Genomic DNA, 26,248 nt, shown 5'->3' with positions numbered 1-26,248 from the left:
GACGATCGTGGTTCAAACCCCGAGAAGAGGCTGTGCCCAGCTGTGGGACGTTTATAGCTGGTTATGATTTGATGATGATGACAATAAAATTGCGTAAATTAAACGCGCCAGAAGGTTTTAAAGAATGCCGGATCCACAATCTAGGGCCTACAATCACTGCACAAAGTTGCAACTCATATCGGTCAGTTAGCTGTCAGCCAGTTTCCTTTCGCCAGTGTTGCCAGCGATCGATTTTGTCGCTACATACACTGATTTCTGCTAGATGTAGCAACAAAATAAAAAGTTTCATTTAGTGGCTTATTGACTTCAAAATAAGCAGCTACTCGTTGACGTGATACTTAGTATGAACTGATTTCGAGTTTGGGGACGGACTCAGGAATATTAGGTACCTAAAACAAAATCGATCCTGTATCCGCCCCTATAGTAGGTACAACAAGTTCAATATAATAGGGCCATTGGAGTGCATTGGGTCGATTCAGGTGGGCAGTTGGTAGTTGCTTGTACTCAATAAACGCCATAAGCCTTTCCTTATACTAAAGAACGTGACTACTCCGTGTATTTTGAATCTTGATCGACGATTCTTGTCCCTAATGCGCATTCATAAGAACCACTTGGCCTGCTCTATCCTCAAGCGGACTCACTCGCTTTAGCGACTTTAGTCATTGAGCCTGGCGACTCTATTTATTGTAAACAGTTGGCAACACGGCCTTTCTTATAGCGCCAGTGCTCACACCGCAAACTCGAGCGGTGCACGCGTCGATCGTTTGGATTTCGAACGCGTTCGTCTTTTGTTTTAAATTTTTCGTAATGTGCCAGTGATTATAATGTCGGCGCTTCTGAAGAACGTGACTAACTGCATTTGGCATGCGTTCGATGCCCTGCAGAATAACGACGTGGTGCACAAGTCCAAATTGAAGGTGTGTACTCTTCTTAACACTAGATCTTTAGATTATGTGTATGTAGCTTTTTAATGTAAAAAAAACAGTCGCCAAACATTGAGATTCTACAAAGGCGAACTTATCCATTTGAGGGATCTCTACCAGTCAACCTTTGAGTGGATGGGAGAAGCAATCAGTTAACCCGCAAAGAGTACCTAAGTTTAAAAATCAAAAAGAGTGGAAGCTACAAAACTGATTTAAATAATATATATAAAAGGTTGACTGGCAGAGATCCCTGCAAGGATAAGTCCACCTTTGTACTTAACACAACTTTTATTTATGTAACCTTTTTGTTTTTCCTTTTTGTACAATAAACAGTATAAACAAAACAAACAAACACACAAAAATAAGAATAACAATAATTGAACTATTATATGCATATACATATGTATATACGAGCATAATGCATGCAAAACCTATACGTTTAAGAATACAAATAACAGATGATGTTCCCAAAATATTCTTAATTGCCTTAAATTTATAGCATCATTACTAAAAAAATATTAAAAATGGCGATTATAAACGTAAAAAATACTCGCCAGTCAACGGCAGCATAGTACCTAAACACTTAAATACCTACCTACGTATCTATAAGTTTAATACCTATACTGAAATAAGGGGTAAGTTATGCGCTTCAGAGATACTCGATTTGACAATAACTGCCCTGCTAATTGTACTTGCAGTAGGTAATCGTCATTTTTGGGTTTTCACAATTTTTTTGTAAAATTACATCTCACGGAGCTAATTTTAAATACATACCAAACATGTTTTTTTTATAATAAACGTGTTTCTTACTTACAAAAATACCTACTAAATTTATCATCCCGCCTCGGATTACTCTTTAATTTGTTAATGATACTTAAAATAATTTTGTTATCGTTCGTCCCTGAGTAAACAGATTAGTCACTGTTTACGCCTAATTTGAAAGTGGTACAGCGTGATAGATTGACTCATACATAATGTAGTGATCTATCAAACTTACGAGTATCTATGGCGTGTGTGTAGATAATTATATTTACACACAACCAAGTTTAAAACGCATTTAGTTGAGTAGCAGTGGCGAAGCATCCGTAAAACCCTTTTCCCACCGGCTTGCCCAATATTTTCAAAATAGAACAACAAGACTTACATAATTTCAGAACTTCTTCTTCAGAAGTTCTTTCAGAACTTTTTCCTTACTGTCTCTCTTTCAAACTCTAAATTCTATGTTTATTCTTACACTGTCCTGGCCACTTGGTTATGGAACTCCCTACCGATAGACTTGAGGCGCGCAAAGTCCTTCCCTATCTTTAAGTCTATGCTTAGAGATCACTATCAGTCATCCTGCGTATGAATGTTATAGTTAGCTTATTTATTATGTTGTTATGGTATCTATCTACCTATCTATCTGTTTACATTTGTTGTGTATGTGTATTGTATGTGTTAATTTTATGTAAACTGCTAACTTTTATTCCTTACTTCTATCCATTGTAAAGGTTGCCTGGAAGAGATCGCTCTGAAGCGATAAGGCCGCCTATTGCTTACTTTAGAGAATCTCTATGTATACCTGTGTTTTCTGTACTAGTTGCTGTTTTGTTGTGCAATAAAGAGTTATTGTATTGTATTGTATTGTATAATTTATGAAAGATGTAAGCGATCTTTGCTTCGGCTTTACAACGGAAATATCTGACGCCACGTCACTGTTGACTATAATAGGTACTATATTGCGAAATGTAGTCCTCATCGTCATCATATCAGCTGCAGGACGTCCACTGTTGGACTTAAGCGTCCCCCGTAGAACTCCAATTGCTTTGATAGGAAGCGGCCTGCATCCTCCGGGAACCCGCGGCTTTAGCCAGGTCATCCGTTCGTCTCGTTGGTGGACGTCCAATGCTGCGCTTGATATATGTATTTTAACTCTTTCTTGTACAGAAAAAAAGAAACAAACTCAATTTACAAATGTTCAGATACATGTACCTCGAAAGTGAACTTATCTCTTTAAGGGATCTCTACCAGTCAACGTTTCAGTGGATGAAAGGAGCATTCAGTGAAAGTCAGTGATTGCACTGTTGTGTTTCGGCGTGGAGCCGGTGAAATTAGTAGCACTTGAGGTAGCTCATCTTAGGCCTCTCGGTTGGCAACGCATCTGCAATGCCCCTGGTGTTGCAGATGTTTATGGGCGGTGGTGATCTCTAACCATAAGGAGACCCACTTGCTCGTTTGCCATCCAGTCGAATAAAAAAAATAGGCGGAATGCTTCTACTATCAGATATGGCAAGTCTACCTTCAAGGCAAATTTTACTTGTCATGATCCAATAACAGATGAGGGAATAAATTTGTTTTATTATGACTACGAGTATTATTATCCTGTACAGCCTGCATTAATATCTGCCAAAAGGAAACATGCAAAAATATCTGACACGTCCAACCAGTCCTGGGGTAAATACAGGGCCGGATTTAGAGGTCTGGAAGCCTTGGGACAACAAAGGAGTGGAGGCCCTCAAACTATTTTCCAAATAATATGAAGGCCATTTGAGATTTTGATATTTTACTGATTGCCTAATTGAAGTGAACAAATAAATGAATAGTTGTTTACTAGTGTTTACTCGCCGGAATTTAAAAATAAACTGAAGTCTATTGTGGGGGCCCCTCTTTTGTGGCGGCCCCGGGCTGTAGCCCCGGATGCCCTCCCCTAAATCCGACCCTGGGTATATAACTATAAAATGGTATCAGATATTTATGCACATTCTATTGTGCCAGATATTGAAAAAGCCGTGGTGGCCTAGTGGTTTGACCTATCGCCTCTCAAGCAGAGGGTCGTGGGTTCAAACCCCGGCTCGCACCTCTGAGTTTTTCGAAATTCATATGCGAAATTACATTTGAAATTTACCACGAGCTTTGCGGTGAAGGAAAACATCGTGAGGAAACCTGCACAAACCTGCGAAGCAATCCAATGGTGTGTGTGAAGTTCCCAATCCGCACTGGGCCCGCGTGGGAACTATGGCCCAAGCCCTCTTGTTCTGAGAGGAGGCCTGTGCCCAGCAGTGGGACGTATATAGGCTGGGATGATGATGAACCTAATTAAGATTTTGCTAGTCCACAAAGTTTACTATCTCAGTTTTGGTCGTAACTGGCCACAATAAGTGACAAATTACACGAACAATGGTCTTATAACATGTCCCAGTCGAAAGGTCACAATAGGTCACAGTGATAGCGAAGCCAATGACGTCACTCTTCAGCTACGCCGTCGACGTACGACATTCTGCCATTTATAAACTAGGTCATGCATTTTCACCTATTTAACGTAATTTACTCAAGTGGCCTAGTGGAAGCCGTGGTGGCCTAGTGGTTTGACCTATCGCCTCTCAAGCAGAGGTTCATGGGTTCGAACCCCGGCTCGCACCTCTGAGTTTTTCGAAATTCATATGCGGAATTACATTTGAAATTTACCACGAGCTTTGTGGTGAAGGAAAACATCGTGAGGAAACCTGCACAAACCTGCGAAGCGATTCAATGGTGCGTGCGAAGTTCCCAATCCGCACTGGGCCCGCGTGGGAACTATGGCCCAAGCCCTCTTGTTCTGAGAGGAGGCCTGTGCCCAGCAGTGGGACGTATATAGGCTGGGATGACTCAAGAGTACTATAGTAATGAAAACAGGTATGATTCCTATAAAAGTAAGTATATAAATTGGGAAAAACGGGAGAAGTGTTTAGGACATTTTATTTAAAGATGTACCTACCTTTAAAGAAGTTTAAAGCAATCGCAAAAGCAGTATGAGCTAGATACTAGTACAGTCGCCATCAGATATTTCGGAACGGCCAAGGTGGTCAAAAATATCGGCACATGCGCTCTATTATTAAGGTGTTAGAGTTCATGTTTCAATATTTTTGATCACCTTAGCTTATCTGATGGCAACTGCTACTGTACCTATAGGTGCCTTTATTATGGCTAAAGTTTTTTTTTGATATCGTTTGATTTTATAAAAATATACTCTTACTGCACTAAATATAACCTATCTAGTCTTATCTTTATTATTTTGGTAGTTATTCTAAAAATGCCTAATAAGTTTCGTGAAATATGGTGTCCGCGTCATAAGAGCGTTTATATTCCTTAAAAACGAATTAATGTTTATGACCGGTTTTTAAAGAATATAAAAGTCTATAACGCATAATTATTGGATTAGACACATTAACTTATATATTAAGAATTGTTCTATCAGACAACATTATTAATTTTCATTCCAATTTTATGGAATAATCGAGAAAAACTAACAAAAATGCAACGTTGCCAGCTCAGCAGGAATAAACGCTCTTAAGAAATTTAAAGGTCACGAAAATGGCTATTTTTTGCTAATATCGCGCTTCCTGTCATAATAATGTTTGCATCTACTGCAGTATTGTAGAGCAGTAAAGTAAAACAAAATTGTAAAGCTATTCACAATTTTTTTCGGAAACATTTTTTATGCCTTCCATCGTTTCTAAGCTCTAATAATTATAATTACGTATATAAAGTAACATATATTTTTTTACGGAACAACTTTTTATAAATTGGAATACTACCATTTTAGTATAATTATGAAAGGGCTACTTTTCGCTTGACTTCTCAATGCTCTCTCTGCCCAAATACTGTACCGATCGCCCCACTTCCCATATTTATCGAGGTATACACTTATAAGCTCTAATTGACCAAAATTACGCTTATTAACGCAACTTACGCTACTTTCACACCGAGTATGCGGAGTGCGTACACAAAAGCTCGTTCCGAAGGTATGCGTCATGGATATGGAAGCTTTTTAAGCTGCACCATACTCATGGCATGTGTTGTGTTGCTATGTTGAAATGCTCTTATAAAACTTTTCTTGATGGAGGAACTTTCGGTGACGGAGAAAAATACATCTTAACTTTTGTATTAGTAAGATCGTCACCTGGGGGGCTACTGCAAAATTCGAAAATCGAATTCATATCGTACCGTCCCTCTCACTCTCGTTTTAAATAATATATACGCCAGCGGAACGGTTCGAATTTTGTACTTCGTAATATATAAAATTTAGTCCTATCAGATATTTATGTACCTAAGCTTTGTAGTGCCAGATACTGGTGCTGATGGCTGTCCTGTACAGTAGGATAGTGATTATTCCTAATTAAAATTCATTCCCGTTGTCATAGAATGTAAAACTCATAACAGAATTGATTTATCAATAAATTCATAAAAACTTGTCCCTACAGATAAGGCTTGCCATTTGCAAAAAGTCAGCGTATAAATTACAATAAATGCCAGCAGTCTTGTATCGCATTCACGCTCTGTTTACGCCTACGCGACATTCCCCGAGAAAAGCCGAAGGCGCCCGAAGCTATAGGGTTGTCATCAGAGAAGAGATTAAAAAAAAATTGGTGACGGTGCTATCATCTCGCACCTACATTCCCCGTAAGTCGACTGTAAGCAAGGTGAACTGCCGTAGGTTCTCAATCCTTTTCTGGAAGCGTTTCGGCATCTGAATATGATTTCGTCGTTGTTACTATAGGTAAATACAAGTTCAATAAGAACCATCTCTAGAAAACCTGCTTTCAAATAAAAAAAACCGCATTCAAATCGGTCCACCCGTTTAAGAGCTACGGTGCCACATACAGACACACAGACACACATAGCGGTCAAACTTATAACGCCCCTCTTTTTGCGTCGGGGGTTAATAAAACAGGAAGTACGAGTACGTGCATAATAAGTATGATGACTCCCACACCATTTATAACGGCATTAAGTCATATAGAATCGGGGTAAAGCAACCTGATTAAAGTTTTGTATAATCGATCCTATCCCCTCTGAACAAACTACTTTCATATTTTCTGTTTTTAACCCCCGACGCAAAAGGAGGGGTGTTATAAATTTGACCGCTATATGTGTCTGTGTGTGTCTGTCTGTGGCACCGTAGCTCTTAAACGGGTAGACCGATTTGAATGCGGTTTTTTCATTTGAAAGTAGGTTTTCTAGCGATGGCTCTTAGACATGTTTCATCAAAATCAAAGCCATTTTTGAGATATTGAACTATAAAGTGCCAAAGTCGAGGGTTTTTCCACTTTTTGTTGGTAACCTATATTATGTAATTAACACCTTGTAGATTAAAATGCCACAGCAAATACACGGCCATTTAAGGACATTGTAAACGTTAGAATAAGCAATGCGCATTTCAAGTAGTTCTAGGGTATTGAATAAATAAAATTGCGAAGTTCAGGTACCGGATGTCATGGCGCCATTGGTCACGAGGTATAAGCTAATTAGCATAGACATTAGACATTCCTTATTGACCGCGTGAGTACTTGGAAGTTTACGGGTGTGCTTTGGTAGAGGACGGAGCGGTACTAGGACGTGTTGAATCGACGTATATCACACCAGCTTTATTGCTTTGACGTTATTTTCTAGTCTAACACACTTGAAATCGCAATCGTTTTCACTGCTCAGCTTCTGTTGAGCGGTATAGGGTGGGGATAGAAAGAGACAGATATATGCGTGCAAAATTACAGCTTTCTAGCATTGATAGTCCCTGAGCAAAGCCGCGGACGGACAGACAGACAGACATGGCGAAACTATAAGGGTTCCGTTTTTGCCATTTTGGCTACGGAACCCTAAAAAATAATCAATTTATACGCATATGGATATATCGGTATCCGTTAATTTTGCAACTAACGTTTGGCAACTTATTCATTTCGCAACTTTTCACTTCGCAAACTCAGAAATATTTACAGTTTTAAGAAATAATAAGCAGTTGGGAAATGAAAAGTTGCGAAATGAACCAGGTTGCCAAACGTTTTTCGCCGAAAGTTTTTAGATTTCCCATTTTCATACAAATGAAATAGTGTTATTATATTAATGTAGGTACTTACAAATCTCTTACTTAAAAATCTCAATTCGTATGGAAACACGAACATCGCAAACGTTCCGCTAGAGGCGCTGTTCGTCTTTGCATACAAATTGAGATTTTAACGTGAACGCGATCGAGACGTATTTTGTAACCGAAAACTTACACTAAGGGCACAGTACCTACCAAAAAAAATAAGGTTCACACCGAGACATGACGCGAGAACCTAGCTAGCTTACATAGCTTTAAAGACAGAAATAATCTAAAGAACGCTACTATTATGTTTATTATAGTATTATAGTTATGTTTTCTGTGGACTATTATGGACTATTGACGTCTGTGCCTGTTTTTTGAAAATAATAGTCTTCCTAACACAACTAAAAATCCAGTGGCTTGACTAATGAACATAACAATAACGTAGTGCTAACCTTAGCAAAGTAACTTTGTTTACAACTGGTATAATTTTTACGGTAATATGGTATTCAATATGTTAATTTTGGAACGTGAATTGTTAAGAAATTGTTTTCAGGAAAGGTTTTTGTTCTGGGAGCGTAATTTAGGTACTTCTGACTATTATCTATAATGCGAACTGCTAAGGAATGGAATTCACTGCCATCGTCTGTATTTCCAGATAAGTAGATGCAATGCAATGTTTTTAAATTGGCGCAAGCTAAATTGTCGTAAACACTTAGGAACAAATATAACGGCTCATTTCCATACCGAGTTGCATGAAAAGTAACCCTTTATTTTTGCTCGCCAGTATACAGGTCGCTGTCTCTCTACCTTTATCCCAGTTTAATTAAACATTAGTTTTATACTAAGGCTTTATTTATTATTAGTTTATTAGGCGCATAACAAACTTCTTAGTAGACAGTATGTTTGCTATAAAGTAGGTAAAACTGGTTGAAATATTCTAATAATTATGTCTCATCGTGAATCATCTTTTAACAGTACGTATGCAGGAGGTATGTGCTAAATAAAGATCGACGAAAGGTCACAAGACTTAAAACAAGACAAGTAAATAACTTTAAACTATTCTTTTTCGGTGTGTCTCTACTTAGGCGCATAATTTTACCAAGTCGTAATGTTTATATCTAATTTTGTGTTAGTCATAATTTTTTCCTGCCAAAACCGTAAATTTTTCTGAATTTTTATATGGTCATCCTATAAATTTACTGTAGGTTAGGTTAGGTTTGTTTTACTGCTATTCGGAACAATTAATGGATACAGAAAAAAAAAGAGTTATGATAAACAATCCATTATGACCAATTTCAAAAGCCAGATACAGGCATCAGTTGCCGCCTGCCTGCCAGATAATTAAAATACGTAATAATAATTAATAACCATACCAAAACAAAATCCCGGAATTTCAATTCAACTCTTGGATGATTATTACGCGTGCAAAGCTGTGGGTAAATACTAGTTTTTGTGTATAAACAAAACTGAATTTTTCAAATCGCTAAGCAAAAGATTGGCCGTAATTTGCTAGCACTGCTTTTTTGCTCCGCCGGCTGGAAGACATTAAAGTTATTATGCTTATGAACTGATGCAAAAACATGGACGTGTCATTTTAAGGTGTAGTAAAATAGCTACTCCTAATGTCTAGGTGCTGGTGCTACCTATATTTTAGTAGGACATTGGAATTGCTTAAGGTACCACCAGCCAAATAAGTGGTCTATCAATTTTTTAACAAGTTCCTATCAAATTAATATGTTGCTAAAGTCAAACTTTCAAGTTGACAGACACGTCAATTGGCATTATTGTTTTATGACATGCAAGCGATTATCAACTTTAGGGTGGTAAACCATATATTTGGCTGATGGTACCTTTCTATTGCTTGGTTTTTTTTTGGATAGGTAGGTATCTCATTGAATAGTTTTGATCAAATTTACTTTATTGAAGTTCTGTCTGAAGTACTCGCAAATTTTGCTTGTCTTATATTAAAATGGAGTGATTTTGATACAATGTTAGCGACATTGATATAGTTTTAACCTCGTAAGTCCTGACTTTTTATCATACATGGTTCTACTTCTACAGACACCGAGGCCAGAATTCTAAGTTTTGTGATTTTGAAAATTAATTACATAAATTTTAAGTTCATATTTCATTGAAAAAATTGTACTTCACCAAGTACATTCGGCAGTTATTCTTACCATTGATTTGTACTTTGTGAAGTACACGGGGACTGACGAGGTTAAAATTACTATAAATTTGATAATCGACGAAATCAATACATGGACAAGGAAACACAAGTAAATACTTCCACGGAAAGCCCAATTATTATTACAAACAACGATAAGAATGTAACTATGATTGTTTTGGTAGGTGCGTATGACATTTGACATATACAACGAACACAGAAAGATAAAGGGTTGCAGTTCATTCATTATAGTAACTTGTTTAGTTTTTTGTTAGCTTCATATCTTGCAACTCCATGTATCCTCTTCTAGTATTGACTTGAAATTTGCACCCTAACGCCCAGAGTCCTTTATAAAGGACTTAATGTAATTTTAAATCAAACTCTATCATAAATAACATAAACTTTAATGTTGATAGTACCCTATGTTAAAAAGTGCTTGTAACTAATAACAAAAATTGGCAAGTAGCTAATTATTTACGCGCCACTGTCGCATCCGACGGGTTAAAGCAATTTATTGGTCAGCCGTATCATACATATGCGTAGCTACCTTTATATTTAGTGAGCTAGTACGCCTAGATAGCAATCTATAATTTTCGTAATAAGCTTGTGGGCGTTTCAGGTCATTCCTCGCCTCACAGCCTGTAGTAAATGAGTCATACGATTGTTATGGTGCAGAGCAGACATGACGTGGGCAAAGTAATGAGGGCTATCGCGTATGAATTCGCCGCTAGAGGCGCTGGTGTAGCGTGAGGTCTCCGGAATGTCAAATCTCATAGTTTTTGGGTGAGCTACGCGGGTTTATTTATAATTAAAATATTTTTTGAGAATTTTTGCAACATTTGAAATTAATTATGGCAAATATGCGTTCGAGGCCGATGAATGTCTGTGTTTTGAGACAGTTTTGTGTTTCGGAAACCTTTGTCCTCCCTTGTTTCCGAACAAAACGGGGACTATGCAACACTGTGGCATGCTCGATATTTTTATGGTACGGTTTTAAGGTGTATTAAATATGATTTTAATCTAAACTTTGTTTTCACGCCCGTAATAACAGACTTTGAAAGCCATACTTAAAAACCTCACGCAACAGTGCGCCATCTGGTGAGACAAAAAACAATAGCCATCATTGGTTAGGTACTACAAGAAAACACACCTACTGTTTGTAAAGATCAGTATAAACTGTATACTTTGAAATTTAACTGCTATTAGGATTCGCGGAAAACGCGCAGTTTGGGTAAGTATAATGTTGCCAGTTTATTTTTGTAAGTTTTGCCTTTTTTATATATATACGAGACGTTCTCGTACCTACCTACTTACATATCTACAAAAGAAACATTACGTACCTACTAGGTATAGTAAATTAGTATGTGGTGACTGGTGACACAACTTACTTACTCATTACGTAGGCACCCACTTACTCTTCGAGATAAAGCTTGGAAACATAATACGAGGCATGCGCATACGTGGTTTGTGAGGCGAGCGACAAATACCGTGCTGTACTGAAAGCAAAGCTAAGCTATTGTTGACTAATGCTACTTCTCTTTTGCGTAGACTTGCACCTAAGTTGTACCAGACATTGCGTTCGGCAATAAGTTTCAAAGAAAATTAATGCTGAAAATTGGTTTTAAGTTAATTTTTAGATAAGGTCCTCACTGAAAATCAGCGCCACGGCTTGTCGTGCCATTATGCTGAGTGGGGGCCTGTTTAGCGTCATGTATGTCTTGTATTTGTTCTATGTCTGTTTTTATGGCGTTAAATAAATGTACTTATTTTCTTTCATTCTTTCTTTCTTTAAAATTTCACTGTCTACCTGCCAATTTAAGAAATGCAATTCTAAACTTTTTTAACCGACCAAACGGAAGTAGGTAAGGTAAATATATTGTCTCTTTGTACTTTACTAAACACAAAAAAAAACATAGACGAATAATGAAATAATTATCAATGAGTTGGAGACCACTGTAAAGTTAAGCTACTCACTTAAACTTAATGGAGTTGATAAGTGATGGGCAAATAACAAACTCGATTAGTTAAAGGGTAAATAAAACCTTATTGGGAATGTGGGTGGCTGTTTTTTTTTAAGTTTTCAGTTCAGTTTAAGCTTTACTTAGGTACTATGCTGGTTAGGATTGCGCGGTGACGTTGCGCGGCACCACCTAGCTTTTAGACAGCTGCGCCATTGCTTTAAAATAAAGCTTGAAGTGGACACTGAACCTAACTTGTTAAAAGCCTACACAATTCGCCTTCGTGCCTTAGAGCCATTAACTTCAGTACTCAGCTCTTCCAAGAATCATCACGAAACTTTAGGTAACATGTGTAAGATTTATTTGTTATTTACTTATGTATTTAGTTACTGAACTTAGATGACCAACCTTACAATTTGAATAAAATGCAGTGTCTAAGTGGGCATACCTTGCTTATTTTATTTGCTTAATGTTACAATATTATCCTTGGCCGGTATTGGCTTGTCATTATGGCGTTTACTGTTCATGGGTTAAACTTCCACCTTAATGGTTCCACTGTACAGATGCCTGCCTTTATCTGCCACAGAAGAGCGTGTAAAAATATCGGACTCGTAAGTAATATGAGATATAAGAACTTATTATTATAATATTCATAATAATTTACGCTCACTTTATATAAACTCGTTTAGTATAACATTCACTAGATATAATTAATGAAAAGTATAATTTTAAAATTTCTAATTTTGTAAGGTACTTATAACGTTCTTTACATATAAATAAGTAGCTTTTGCCTGCGGCTTCGCTCGCGTCAAATTTTGGTCGTACCAACTTAGAAACCTTCGTGGGCACATGCAAATTTGTTAAAGATCGTCACATGATCAAATGCATAGTTTACGATTATATAAAGGACATACATACAAACATTCATTTTTATATATATAGAAGAAGATATCAATTGATATGTCGGCGGCCGATCGTAAAATCCGCCAGATCACGAAATTCCTAGGCATATCGTGAAACGCCGCCATTTCATGATATGCCTAAACGTTGGCCAGGCATATCACGATGTGCCTGAGAAATAATACGGCAGATCGATTAGAGCAACGCATTCGTCGATATTCCTAGCTCTATACCGGGCACATCGTAAAATAGTTTCTTATTTGGCCACTGGCGGCGCTGTGTATGCAATGGCGGCCGTGCCCAGCTGACCGGCCGTGTTTGTTTAGCGCGTGAAAAATGTCGGCGTCGCAACAAAATGATCTTTAAACCGAAAATAGTGATTGAATTCAAAATAGAAGTGCAAAAGAAGCTTTTGAACATCAGCTCCGTTCTTTTTATGTGAATCAAACGGATTCTGTGCACAATGTGAAAAAACCATGGACGTCTGCCCGTATTTTAGAGGTTAGTATTTTGTTGGTAAATAAAGTATAGTTGTTATTTATTTATATAGAAAATTTAGGTACGACGAGCGAAGCGAGGAGTGGTTAGTATTAATTGTGATCACGACGCACGAGCCGAGCGAGCGAAGCGAGCGTGCCGCGGCAGCGGCCGGCGAAGTGCCAGAACCGATATGGCGGCGTTTCATGATATGCCTAGGAATTTCATGATCTGCCTAAACTGGCCAAATCATGAAATGGCGGCGCTTCATGATATGCCTAGGAATTTCATGATCTGCCTAAACGTCACTAGGCAAATCGCTAAACGGTGAGTTTTGAACGATATGGCGGATGTCCCTTAGCCAATTCATGAAATGGCGGCATTTCACGATATGCCTAGGAATTTCGTGATCTGGCGGATTTTACGATCGGCCGCCGACAGATATAACGATCAAAGCGTATAATGTTCAGTACACCTAAGATTTAAAACTTATAATTCGTTAAAAACTTTGATGCAAGCAAACAGTCAAGCAAGCCATTCATTTTTTCGTGGCGGTGACTCGAACTTGGCGGGTTTTTATAACCAATTAGCTTGCCTTCATAAGGCCCTATACCTTGACATGTTCGTACGTGAGACTTGGTAGAACCTTGTCACAGGGAGCTTCTGCTGCCTTTTTTTATCAAGATTTTTGTTGATAAGTGCGGCAAATGCTGACTGCATCAGGGTTCTACAGTCAAGGGCAAAGATATCGACACGGCCAAAGTTGCAAAAATATGTATACACGGCCTTAATGTTAAGTGCATAAAGTCGTGTATACATATTTTTGCAACTTTGGCCGTGTCGATATCTTTGCCCTTGACTGTACCAAGTGCCACACACGAACTTACTTACTGTTACAATAAGTCCTTATGGAGGCTATCTGATAATAAATATACTTAAGTACCACCAAATTTCAAGTTCATAGGTGAGCGATAAGAGAAAAGACGAATCAACAGATTAACTGTCGAATGTACCTACTATAGAAAGTACAAATGATTCAATAAATAAAGATCTTTAAATAATATTTAAATCATTATATAAAATAAAAATTATTGTGCTTTAAATAATTTTCTAAATTACAAAACTTATGTCCCTCTCCTAGATTTTAAGCACTACCATCCTACTAAAAATATATTTTTAAAATATTTTTGTCTGTTTGTTTGTTTGTTACCTCATTACGTCTAAACCGATTCAGATGGAATTCGGTAAGTACGTATACATACATTTTTAGTCCCGGGGAAGGACATAGGATAGTTTTATCCCGGAAAATGGCAGTTCCTGCGGGATAACGATACACAAATCCTACGCAGACGGAGTGGCGGGTCATAGGTTAGTGCTTAAATAATTTGACAAATTTACAAAACTTATGACCCTTTCTTTAAGCCGGTGGCCTAGTGGTTTGACCTATCGCCTCTCAAGCAGAGGGTCGTGGGTTCAAACCAAGGCTCGCACCTCTCAGTTTTTCGAAATTCGTGTGCGGAATTACATTTGATATTTACCACGAGCTTTGCGGTGAAGGAAAACATCGTGAGGAAACTGCACAAACCTGCGAAGCGAAGTACGATTTTTTGGTAACGCCAGTGACAATTTTGGTAACGCAAGAGACGCCCAAGGTGTCGGTAAAATAGTTGATTGGCCCGACTAAGAAGGCTAAATGTTATTCCTCTTCTCCAGGTCTTAACCGCAAACATCGGCACCCTCCTCGACCTTTACGGAGTGGAGAAGGGACTGGACCACTTCCGCTCCTCTCAGGAGCTGACCTTCGATGAGTTCCGCTACTACTTGCAGCACGAGGTCTTCAGCAGTCTGCCAAAGACAGCCACCTTACAAGTTGTGAGGGAATTCGAGACAAAGATCAGTGAGGTAAGATTTTTTTTATACAGAAATGGCTTGGGTATTTCTATCTACCGTTGTACCGTGAGTACCGTTGTACCGTTGTATCTCATCGATTTCAACAAAATTTGGGAGGTAAAAAGGGTCTCTAGATGTGTCCACAATATATTGTATGGATGTTGTTTTTATATTTTAGGGACACATCCATGGATTATCCGTTTTGTTACAAAAATTATTAAAAAAAAAAACGTAACAAAATGGACACATCCATACAATATTTTGTGGAAACAACTTGAGACCCTGTTCTAACAGCTTCGGAATCATGGACTGGGTCTACCTCCCAAATTTTGTTGAAATCGGAGAGATAAACTCAGGGTAGGTACAACGGTGGATAGAAATGTCCACTTGCGTTTGACCACAATCACGTCTGATGATAAGCGAAGATGTGGACGAAGGGAGCATACTTGCCTAAAGCCGAGTTTAGACTGTCGAGAAAAATCGTGCAAGTTGCATTACATTGCGAGGCCGTAAAGCCAACCAGTTTGTAGCGGTCAATCGAGCGCCGCAATGTAATGCAACTTGCACGATTTTTCTAAACTTAAACTCAGCTTAATAAATGCCCATTCACCCTAGATTTAAATACGGCTGGATTGTAGCGATCAGGGAATCCATTATTAAGAATAAAAGAAAACCTTTATTTGTGGCATTACGAGTAAATGGAGTAAGAAAAAATCCCAAATCAGCAAAATACCGCCCGTACGGACGACGCTGGTTTTCCTTTGGGACCATCAGGATTTTATATAGGTAAGTACATTTAACATTTAAAAAACAGCAAAATAGTAAAACTGAAACACAATAGGTACTTAGTAACCTAACCAACAAAAAGTTACCTAACCTAACGTAACCCAACTTTGTCACTTCAAAGTTCAATATCTCAAAAACGGCTAAACCGATTGTGATAAAACATGTCTAAAAACTACTGCTAGAAAACCTGCTGTCAAATAAAAAAAACCGCTTTCAAATCGGTCCACCGATGCGATCTTGACGACTCTTTTTATTGAAAAACGTTGTTAAAAAAACAGTAACTATTACTTTTTCAAAAGTGTTTTTCAATAAAAAGACGCGTCAAGATCTCTCACCTTCTTTCTAATGCTAAAAAAATGAAGTATAGTGCACTCAGAAACTCCAACCCAATCTAACATCACGCTATCGAAGTGTCTCAACTCGGTCGCATACAATGTGTTACCGGGAGCCAGGTTTTTTTAAGGGATGTTAAAGTAACGTATTTCTGTAACTTAACCATGACATTAATTTAATTAATAACATAAATTAAGATTGGTTTTTTGGAATCTTTTTGTATTTTTTATTTCAATTCCAAATTTTTACTTTTACAGATACAAAAAGATTCCAAAAAACCAATCTTAATTTGATTGCTTAGTAACGATATCTGTTGTCCGGGTGAGCGGTTAGTTCCAATGGAGTGCCGAAAAAAGTTTCTCGATGAGGGCTACGGCATAGATGTCGCTAGCGTCACTGCTTAAGTGACTAAGTAAGAAACAAACAAGCTGAGATATGAGGTGCATAGGGGAAATTCGTGTCGGTACCGTTGACCATCAGTGGTGTAGCGGTATAGCACGCGGTACGGATTACCGAGGACCTGGGTTCGATTCCCAGTGATGGTCTTATTTTTCTGTTTTTTCTGTGCATCTTTATTTCAGTTTGTATTTTCAATTTAATAACATAAAATTAAGACTGTGTTAACATTCTAACAAAATTATAAGGTAAATTTACAAGTAATAAGCAAAGTATCTGTCGGATGTCATTTACATTTACAGTTGTGGTCATATACTTAAGAACGATTTTTTATAGAGAAGATTTTTTCAAACTGACAAGTGTTACTAACTGCATGTATATTTTTGTACTTCTCTCGGTATCGTAAAACTTTTCCGTACTAGCCGTAAATTCATTTATACATATAATTGGCTAAAAAATAAATAGATAAACTTTATACATTACATCTAAACCTAGTATTACTACTTACTGGCTGGTCATATAATTAAGAACGCTGAATAGTTTATTTTTTATTCAAATTTAAATAGAGAACGGACCGCCGCTTTGTGGTTTTAGGTTATTATTCGAATAATTTTGGCGCCATTTAGTGCCGTAATAGTCTTAAAGGCGATTGCTTCATATAAAAACAATGGGGAAAAATAAAAGTTGTGATAAATCTACAAGAGAAGTAATACTAAAACTTCGCGACAAGAATTGGTCGTATAAACACATAGCCGATCATCTGCAATGTTCAAAAACTATGGTTTTCCACGCCATAAAGCATTTTGCCACGTATCAAACTACTTCAAATGTTCCGCGTGTACCTAAACAAAGAAAGTCATCTCGTCGAGATGATCGAAATATCGTTCGTTTGGCAAAACAAAATCCTTTTAAAGGGTCTAATGAGTTGAGAAAAGAATATTTTGGCGAAAACAACCCTTCAGCAATCTTATGGCACGCACTATTAGAAGGCGTTTGGTAGAAGAAAAGTTGCACGGAAGGATAGCAAGGAAGGTGCCTATGTTGAAACGGTGTCATAGGCAAGCCCGGCTTGCATTTGCAAGAAGATATGAAAACTGGACAGTCAGACAGTGGAAAAACGTTCTTTTTTCTGACGAGACAAAAATAAATAGGGTATGTTCTGATGGCAAACGATATGTAAGACGGCCTCCAAATAAAGCATTCGACCCAAAGTACACAAAAGTGACTTTAAAGCATGGCGGAGGAAATGTAAAAATTTGGGGATGTTTTTCTGGACATGGTGTTGAACCTGTTAGACTGATAGAAGGAAACATGGATCAATTTCAATACAAAAACATACTGGAAGAAACAATGTTACCATATGCAGAAGGCGTGCTTCCGGTTATTTGGACATTCCTCACATCGCAATCAGTTTCTGTCTTAGATTGGCCAGCCAACAGCCCCGATCTTAACCCAATAGAGCATATTTGGTGCGAAGTCAAGAAAAAGGTTTCAAATCGACAGTGTGGCAATTTAAGAGAGCTGTATGACGTATTCTTAGAAGAATGGAACTCTATCTCTCTCGCGAAATGTCAAAAATTGATAGATTCAATGCCTCGCCGGTGTAAGGCAGTAATAAAAAGCCGTGGACATGCTACTAACTATTAATTTTAGTTAAAATGTATTACATTGCTTTTTTTGTGTACAAACTTCACGTTAGTGTGATTTAGTTAATCTAAGTTTCAAATAAAAAAAACTTTCGAACAGTTCAATAAATCGTTCTTAATTATTTGTCCAGCTTCATTACTATTTGAATTTGTTACTAAAGAAAATAAAAACAAAATTTGTAAAAAAATGACAGCAATTTTATTCTTTATTCTTAATCCCGTTTGCTCTATTCATGTGGCTATTTCATAACGTAACTAGTTACTTCTAAGAAGGAACCACGACTACACATGACATGATTTAGTTAAAAATAATCTGGAACTTCAAATCGTTCTTAATTACATGACCACCACTGTAGTTGTCAATTAACTTTGTTGTACATTGCTGGCAATTATGTATAATTTTGTCAGAAAGCTAACAGTCTGAATTTTAGTTCATTAATTAAATTAATGCCATGGTTAAGTCACAGAAATAAGTTACTTTAAGCTCCCTTAAAAAAAGCCTGCCTGCCGGTAACACACTGTATATACAACTTCCGACGCTCTTCCTTCGGACTTCGGTTCCCAGTCATAGCACCTGCCTGGAGAGAGATCACTGTATCCTCATCCACCTCACAAGTCATTATTTGAGTTTCCAGGTATGCTGGTTGGTGTGTCGCAAGCAATACGTCATCCGGGACAAGCCCGTGTTCGACGACGACTCAGTCTTCAAGCTGTTCCGCATATTCTGCCTCCTGGCCGACCTGGTGCAGGATGCAGACGACTCTAATCATTATGTGGTAAGTTGTCTCTTTTATGTTGAAGTAGAAGGTGATGGCGTTGACTGCGGGCTTTGATTTTTTCACTGCTGCTCATGACTTGAGTTGGAGTTTGGAGACCCGAGTATTTAATATTAATTTTAGCTTGATAGAATCGAGTTTATATACTTTTGAACAAAGATTTCACCAAAAATATCTGAACGCGTTTACTTCTACGCCGTTAACAATAGAGTCGTGTTCAGATATTTTTGATCGAATTTTTGCTCACAAGTTTATGAACTCGACTGTACCTCCACGCGTTCAAGAGAAAAAGGGTATTGACAGACAAAAAATTGATTCTATAAGGATTCCTTTTCAGGTCTCTCTTACGAAAAACTGAAATTATGTGTAAAAATACAAATTTCAGGTTTCAGTCGTCAGTAAGGAGGGTGGGGAGGGGGGGTGGATCCGCACGTGAATGCAGGAGAAAGTAACATAGCACGAATAATTCTACATTTTAAGAAAAGTTATGCAAATATCGCCCAGTTTGGCTTTCAATTTAATTTAACTGTACCTAATTGGGTAAAAGGAACCTCATTACCTCAAAGGTTACTTGATCATCAATGAAACAATTTCACTGCAACACTTAACCAACATAATTTAAGAATGTTTAAAGAGTTAAAAAGTTCAACGTAGACTATATATGTATCGAGACGAGACCTCCCTCGGGTTTCTGACGTCACTGGTATCAAATATCCACGCGATATTAATCAGACTTCATCATTATGCTCGTGCGCACATGTTCCCCACATGTTGCTAAGGGCTACGTGAAATGTCATTGACTTTGTCTTTGTTACAATCTCCTTTGGAAATAATTTTGTCACTACTTTGAAAAATCTCGTATCTCAAATCAATACGCCAGAAAATTTGACCCTTGATGAAATAGCAATGGTAGTACCTACAGTCAAGTGCAAAGATATCGACACGGCCAAAGTTACAAAAATATATATACACGTCCTTATGTTAAGTGCATAAAGTCGTGTATACCGCTTGAGAACTACGAGGCTATACAGTATACACTGTTATACCGAGAGGAGGCCTGTGGCCATCAGTAGGCCGTACAAATCAGGCAGAAGATGGATTTACTATCAGTCAGTACAAATGGAAATGGTCCACATTAATTGACTTTTTTTAATTCGGATCGAAATTCAGACGACGACGACGACGGTATGGTCCGAAATGTAATTATGATGATACAAATAATTTTATTTAGCTTTTGTTTTATGACCAAATTTCTAGGTACTTGTACAAATTGTATTTTTTCTGAATCTACGCAAATAAACATGATTCCATTTTTGACGACATTTAGAATGGCCAGTTTTCCTTGTGTCAAATTGGAATTTTCTGTTTGGACTTGTGAGTGATCATGAAATGGAATCTATGCTTTATCTTACAACGGGACGAGTTCAAAGACCTTTAATTAACGTTCATAAGTCACTCAGCTGATCCGTCTTCCGCTTCACATTTACTTAAGCCTATTAAGATTACAACGCCGCCTCCGGTGATTGTCCATTCAAAACCTCTGAATGGGACGCTGTCTTAACTCATCGTAACGTATTATCATTTTCCTTTTGTGTCTGTTAAGCTCGATTTACACTGAAAATTAACAATAAATATATACTTTACAATTAAGTATTTATTCCTTCGAGATTTTACTTCATACCTGCGTTATAATGATTCTCAGGTAGTCCTACAACCATCTGAGGCGGGCATAGTAGCGGAGCAACTGGTCCACTGCCTCGGGCTCCGCTGGGACGCCGCCGACTGGGAAGCCTTGGGCTCGTCCATCGGCCACTTCAAGTGGTCGGCCTTCCTCGCCGTGCTCGAGGCCAAGTACTGCTGCGAGCAACTCCACGCGGCAGCACTAGTTGAAGCTGTCGATGAGATCTATGACGTGTTCATCGAGGATATTATAAAAAGGTAGATTGCTATGGTGTTGTGTATGTTGACAAATTTAAGTTTAAGGTGTTAATTTTTTGAACGTCTGCCATATCCAAAAATAAATAAAAATCAAAACGTTTATTTTACAAACTTGTTAAGTACTTAGGCCACAAAGGGTTATCTTACATGTCACTTCTTTTAAAAAGCATTCACTGCCACCGACGCACATATGCGTTTTCGGAACTTCGCCCAGTGCCGCTGTCCTAATTATTCATACATTTTGAACGCACACGTGCGTCGGTGGCACCAGTTGAAGTCAGGTGGCAGTGAATGCGTTAATACTAATAATAATGATACACATTATCAATCGGAGTTGTTAAGTGATCAATCAGGCACCGCAAAGTGATGCAACTTTTTCAATTTTCCTTGCATGGTTAAATCGAGCTTAATAGTGACCACTTCTTCGAAAATTCCAGGGTTACCTCTTCAAACGCGGCTACTTGTTACCAACCATGCGCGAATACTGGTGCGTGCTCCAGCCCTGTGCACTGACGTACTACAAGAGTTCCGCCCAGAAGGAGCAGTGTGGACGCATCGCCATCGACGAGTACTGCTCGGTGGAGGCGGCCGCCGGGGAAGGGAAGATACAGCGGTTCCAGCTCATCACGCCCGAGAGGACGTTTGAATTTGGCACGCAGGACCATAAGTAATAATAACACTTAAGTCTAGATTATTTAGCATCTCCATTAACACCAATGCAAGGTTCTTTTCGCTATCGTGACTCATCTGACCAGCTGTTCAGCTGCTTGCAGATGGACCTTGGATGCCGAGGCGTTGAGTATCAGAGTCCCAGGGACACCGAAAGTCATAAGGTAGGCTCGGGATGACACCCCCACGACATCATAATAGCGACTGCTGCGTGTGGGTGGAGTACCTATAGTAGGGCCTTAACTACCACTAGCCTGTAGCTTATAGTACCCATATTGCGACGTAATGTATACCCGGACAAACCTAAAACTTAAGGGCGCTTTCTCTGAATATTCAACTGTACCTCCTTAGATGAGTCATGAAGGAATTGCCTTAAAACTGTCACAACTCCTAACTTTGAGTGGATTTGTACCTCACTCAGGAGACGTTACTATGGTAACAAGTTACACTAAAAAGTTGTTCTAAATTCATCTTTCCAGGAGCCGTCTCCAATGGGTATCAGCCCTTCGTCAAGCAGCAGCAGTGTCCGGGGGGGCGGAGGGGTACCAGCGGCGGGCAAGGGCGGGGCGGCGCGGCGCGGGGGCGCGGAGGGAGCGCGAAGTGCGTGAGACCAGGGCGCGGCTGCAGCATGAGGTGCGAGCGAGACTGGCGGCGGAGGCGCAGGCGCAGGTACATTTGGAATTCGGTATTTGAATATTATTTATTTTAAAAATCAAAAGTTGTTAGTGTGTTTTATCGAACGGAAAAACAATTTTTGAGCTACATTTACATACAACAAAGTTATACAAGTTTGAAATTCAAAACTATATAGAAAAAGACATACCAGAGTGAAGTCACGCGCAAGTAGCACCATGTTATACATGGAAACTTATTTTTGTTCGATACAGGAATTGGCAGAGTTAGCACAACAAGACAACAAGAAATTGGAGGAACTAAAGACTACTCAAACTGAGTTGGAGCGCCTCTTGCAAGAAGAAACACAGGCAAAGAAAGACGAAGAAATCGTTAGAGCTCTTCAAGCCAGGTGTGTAGACATGCTATGCGATTAAATAAATTTAAGCGGGTAGACGCCTATTGACAAAACAGTATGATCAGCGTTTAGCGCGTGAGTGACTGTGTGCGCCGCTGGCTGCCGAGCGAGCAAGAAAGGGAAGCAGGCAGGGAACGGCAAATTATTAAAAAATAATAAAAAAATACTAAATGTTGTTGGATATGAGGCTATTACATAAAATATCATTTTAGGTATATTTTACAAATAATGATTCAACCGTATCATATCTGGAGGAGCCCAAACTTGTTATGTTTCGAAAATGATTTTTATATTAATTTAAAATAAGCGACTGAAATATAATGATGTGATATATTTTTAGAATTGGCTTAGTAAGCCCTTTCATTAGATACCTACATACACGATGGGACAAATTGATTCCTATGGTCTAAAGATCAATCGTTCCGATTTTCATGCTGTTAACACCATTTGCAGCTTTTTACTGAATTTCGGGGTGTACCGCTAGCACTATGAAGTACTTTAGTATATACCGGGTGTGGCCTGTAATACGAGCAAATAATTAAAACATAGATCGTGCTCGTCACACTGAACCACATTAGTTCAGTGACTTTTAAAAATAAGTGTTAAATAAATAAGCGGCGCTGTAATATAGCAACATTAACAGCCGCCGCTGCCGCCGCTTACTTAACTCACTTAATTTTAGTGATTGGATTTTTTCCGGTTTAAAAAAAATGTTGTATAAATACTATGTGTAGTGATATTCGTCACTACTTCAAAAAATACGCGTACAATCAGCAGCAGAAGAAGATGAGCAGTTGTGGTTCTCAAAATGATCTAAACCCTCTCTTATTACCTTGGCAGTAAAGTCATGTGTAGATCGTTTTGATTGCATTCACTTCTGCTGCTAACTGTACCTACCTCAAAAACGATCACTTATTTTCTGAGTGAAGTGAACATTATTTAATTTGATTTGAGATACGAGACTTTTTCAAAGTAGTGTCAATATGGATAGTTGCAATGATTGTTATAACTGGAATAATCCTCGTTTTAGAGTTCTGGCAGAAGAATGGGAGAGACGCGAAGAACTAGAGCGGCTCCAAGAAGAACAAAATAGAATGCTAGAAGAAGAAAGATTAAAACGAAAACAGTTCGAAATGCTGCAGGCGGAGAAGGAGGCACAGTTCCGAGGTAAGTTTAATAAAGTTAATGTTTTTCCAATTACTTATTATTAATTAAAGATACGGAAGTAACTTGTAATTTGCGATATAGTCAATAACTTAGTTTAAGCCAAGCAGGGCGAAGTAAACAAACAACAAGGTGTAAAAACACCTTGTTCCCCGTACAAAGCCAGAAATGCCCAGGTTGTTGGTAAATTGTTCACTTCTTTAACAATTTAGGTTCCGAAAAATTAGGTAAGTAGACGAGCGAAGCGATTAGGAGTGTTAGGTACAAGTTTTGTCGCTGATGATGGCGTATCACTATATACAATTGCCTTGTGGATGGGATTTCAGAAGCAGAGAAAAGGCTCAAAGAACTTGAAGATGAAAAACGGCGACTAGATGAAGAACTGAGAGCGGCCCAAGAAAAGATCTCAAAGACTGAACACACCGCCCAGGCTCTACATGTTCAGTTACGGGTGAGATAACAACCTTTACCTACAATTAAATGAATGTCATAGTACAGTCAGCATCATCAACATCTGACATAACAAAGCGTGCAAATATACCTGATACGACTCTATTTCTAGTGCCGATAGGAAGTTTCAGATATTTTTGTACGCTCCGCTGTGGCAGATGCAGGTGACCTAAAAGCGAAGCTAAAGCGACGATTAATTTCATTCTTGTGACAATAAAACAAAGAACGCAGTCTGCCAAAAATCTTTGCAAAAATAGCATTTGGAAAAATATTACACCTTGAAACATAAAATCTTTTTAAAAATTTACCATAAAACCCAACTTTTTCTTTATTTTAGGACTTGAATCCTGTCCTACGAACAACTGAAAGGGCTCGTCGTGCTATATCTTTCGTGCCGACCACAAAAAGTTCATCCGACACTCTGATAGACGTCAGGTCCATACGACACCTGAAGGTCTTCGATGATGATGAGAGATAATGATCTGATGATGAAGATAGAGCACAATATTGAAGAAAGGGGTGGAATATAAATAAAATATAAACGATATTGGATATAGTTAAAAAATACCGACAGACACAGAAACAAAATGGAAGAGAGAGAAGAAGAAAAAATAATAATATAAGAGGACTCGAAATATTACTGTCTGAATTTACTTCTACATTCGATGTTGATACTTTTTGACCTCTCCCGTTGTTCATAAGCGCATAAAGAATTAATTTGTATTTGTTTTATCAAAATTTTTAGTCAGTAGTCAGTAGTAGTCAAGAGATGGAAATGGTCAAACTTTCGTCTATTTTCTTAAATAACTTCAAAACCTATCTTAAAATTGTAAACATTTTTTTTGAGATTCTCACAATCAATTTCATTCAATATGTCACACGATTTAGTTTCCAAAACTTTTTATTTTATTTTCTAATTTACCACCCAAAAGTAGCTGCGAAGAAGTGCATGGTGGCTCACGCCACACACGCCTCGTGCCACCTTTGGTTACTACGTAGTGTATAGATTAAAATGTGAAGTAAGCGAACGATATAATTTGGTAGCACCTTCTGTAAGACTTCCTGACTTCCACAGGTGCCACCGACGCACATGTGCGTTCAATATATATGAATAATTATGAAAGCGGCACTGGGTGAAGTTCCGAAAACGCATATATGCGTCGGTGGCAGTGAATGCGTTAAAACATGGTAGTTTGGATGTTATCGAACCGCGATTAGCATGGGATTGTAAATTAGCCACTTAACCCTTAATAAGGTAGATGTGATTTAGCGACCACTTGCATTGAGTTGGAAACTGTACCTTACTAATTTCATAATACGTTACAATTTCCCTTGTAATTATTGAAAATGCGACTAGCTTTAAAAATATTCTGTGTTTGGTATGTATTCGATAGCTGCTTTTAATTCTGTGGTGGTACCTATGCTCGAATAAATGGGGCCTTATTAAGGGTTAATATAAATTATGATATAAATATATGGAATAACTGACAATTTCATTCCTATTTTAATCGTGATCTAATTCTTGATGAAACTTACGTTATTGAGATGAGAGTAAGTTAAAATTGGTATTTTATTACTAGGTATATTATTGTATTGATTGATACGTAACGTAATAAATAAAGAGCCATTTGTATATCATTATATAATAGTTATTATTTATCCAAAATAATATGTAACTAAAACAAAACGCACTTAACAAAACATACCTCTTCTAATCTCATATCATAACTAATTATAATCAAACCACAATTATTATAAGGGACCCAGCTCTTGGTCTTAAGTAATAATGAAAGTGACGATTATTAAAAAGATACTCAGAAGATACTGGTTTACCCTAAATATAAAACCTAGCTAATTTTCATATCAGGAAATAAATGCAACGAAAACCTGGACTTTGTCACTTTTAGGCGTCTTTTGTGAATGTATAT

At 38.0% G+C, this 26,248-nt stretch overlaps 1 protein-coding gene and 1 long non-coding RNA gene across 2 annotated transcripts in view; one reads left to right on the top strand and one right to left on the bottom strand.

Annotated features, from left to right (window-relative positions):
* Positions 1-14,255, bottom strand: part of LOC141436862 (uncharacterized) — a 281,086-nt gene extending 266,831 nt beyond the window's left edge. Inside the window, exon 1 of the long non-coding RNA XR_012452344.1 lies at positions 14,024-14,255. This is a non-coding gene — a long non-coding RNA (uncharacterized lncRNA). The remainder of the gene's footprint in view (positions 1-14,023) is intronic.
* On the top strand, positions 710-25,963 carry LOC141436860 (differentially expressed in FDCP 6-like). The gene is given in 10 exon segments (XM_074099942.1): positions 710-917; positions 14,956-15,144; positions 18,929-19,069; positions 20,772-21,020; positions 21,445-21,674; positions 22,156-22,345; positions 22,564-22,700; positions 23,737-23,873; positions 24,197-24,321; positions 24,658-25,963. Coding segments are annotated over 10 exon segments (1,632 nt in total). The 5' UTR covers positions 710-824; the 3' UTR covers positions 24,799-25,963.
* The last annotated feature ends 285 nt before the right edge of the window (positions 25,964-26,248 follow it).

Source organism: Choristoneura fumiferana, chromosome 17 (assembly GCF_025370935.1).
Source record: "Choristoneura fumiferana chromosome 17, NRCan_CFum_1, whole genome shotgun sequence".
Classification (NCBI taxonomy): domain Eukaryota; kingdom Metazoa; phylum Arthropoda; class Insecta; order Lepidoptera; family Tortricidae; genus Choristoneura; species Choristoneura fumiferana.
This window is presented reverse-complemented; position numbering and strand designations above follow the sequence as displayed.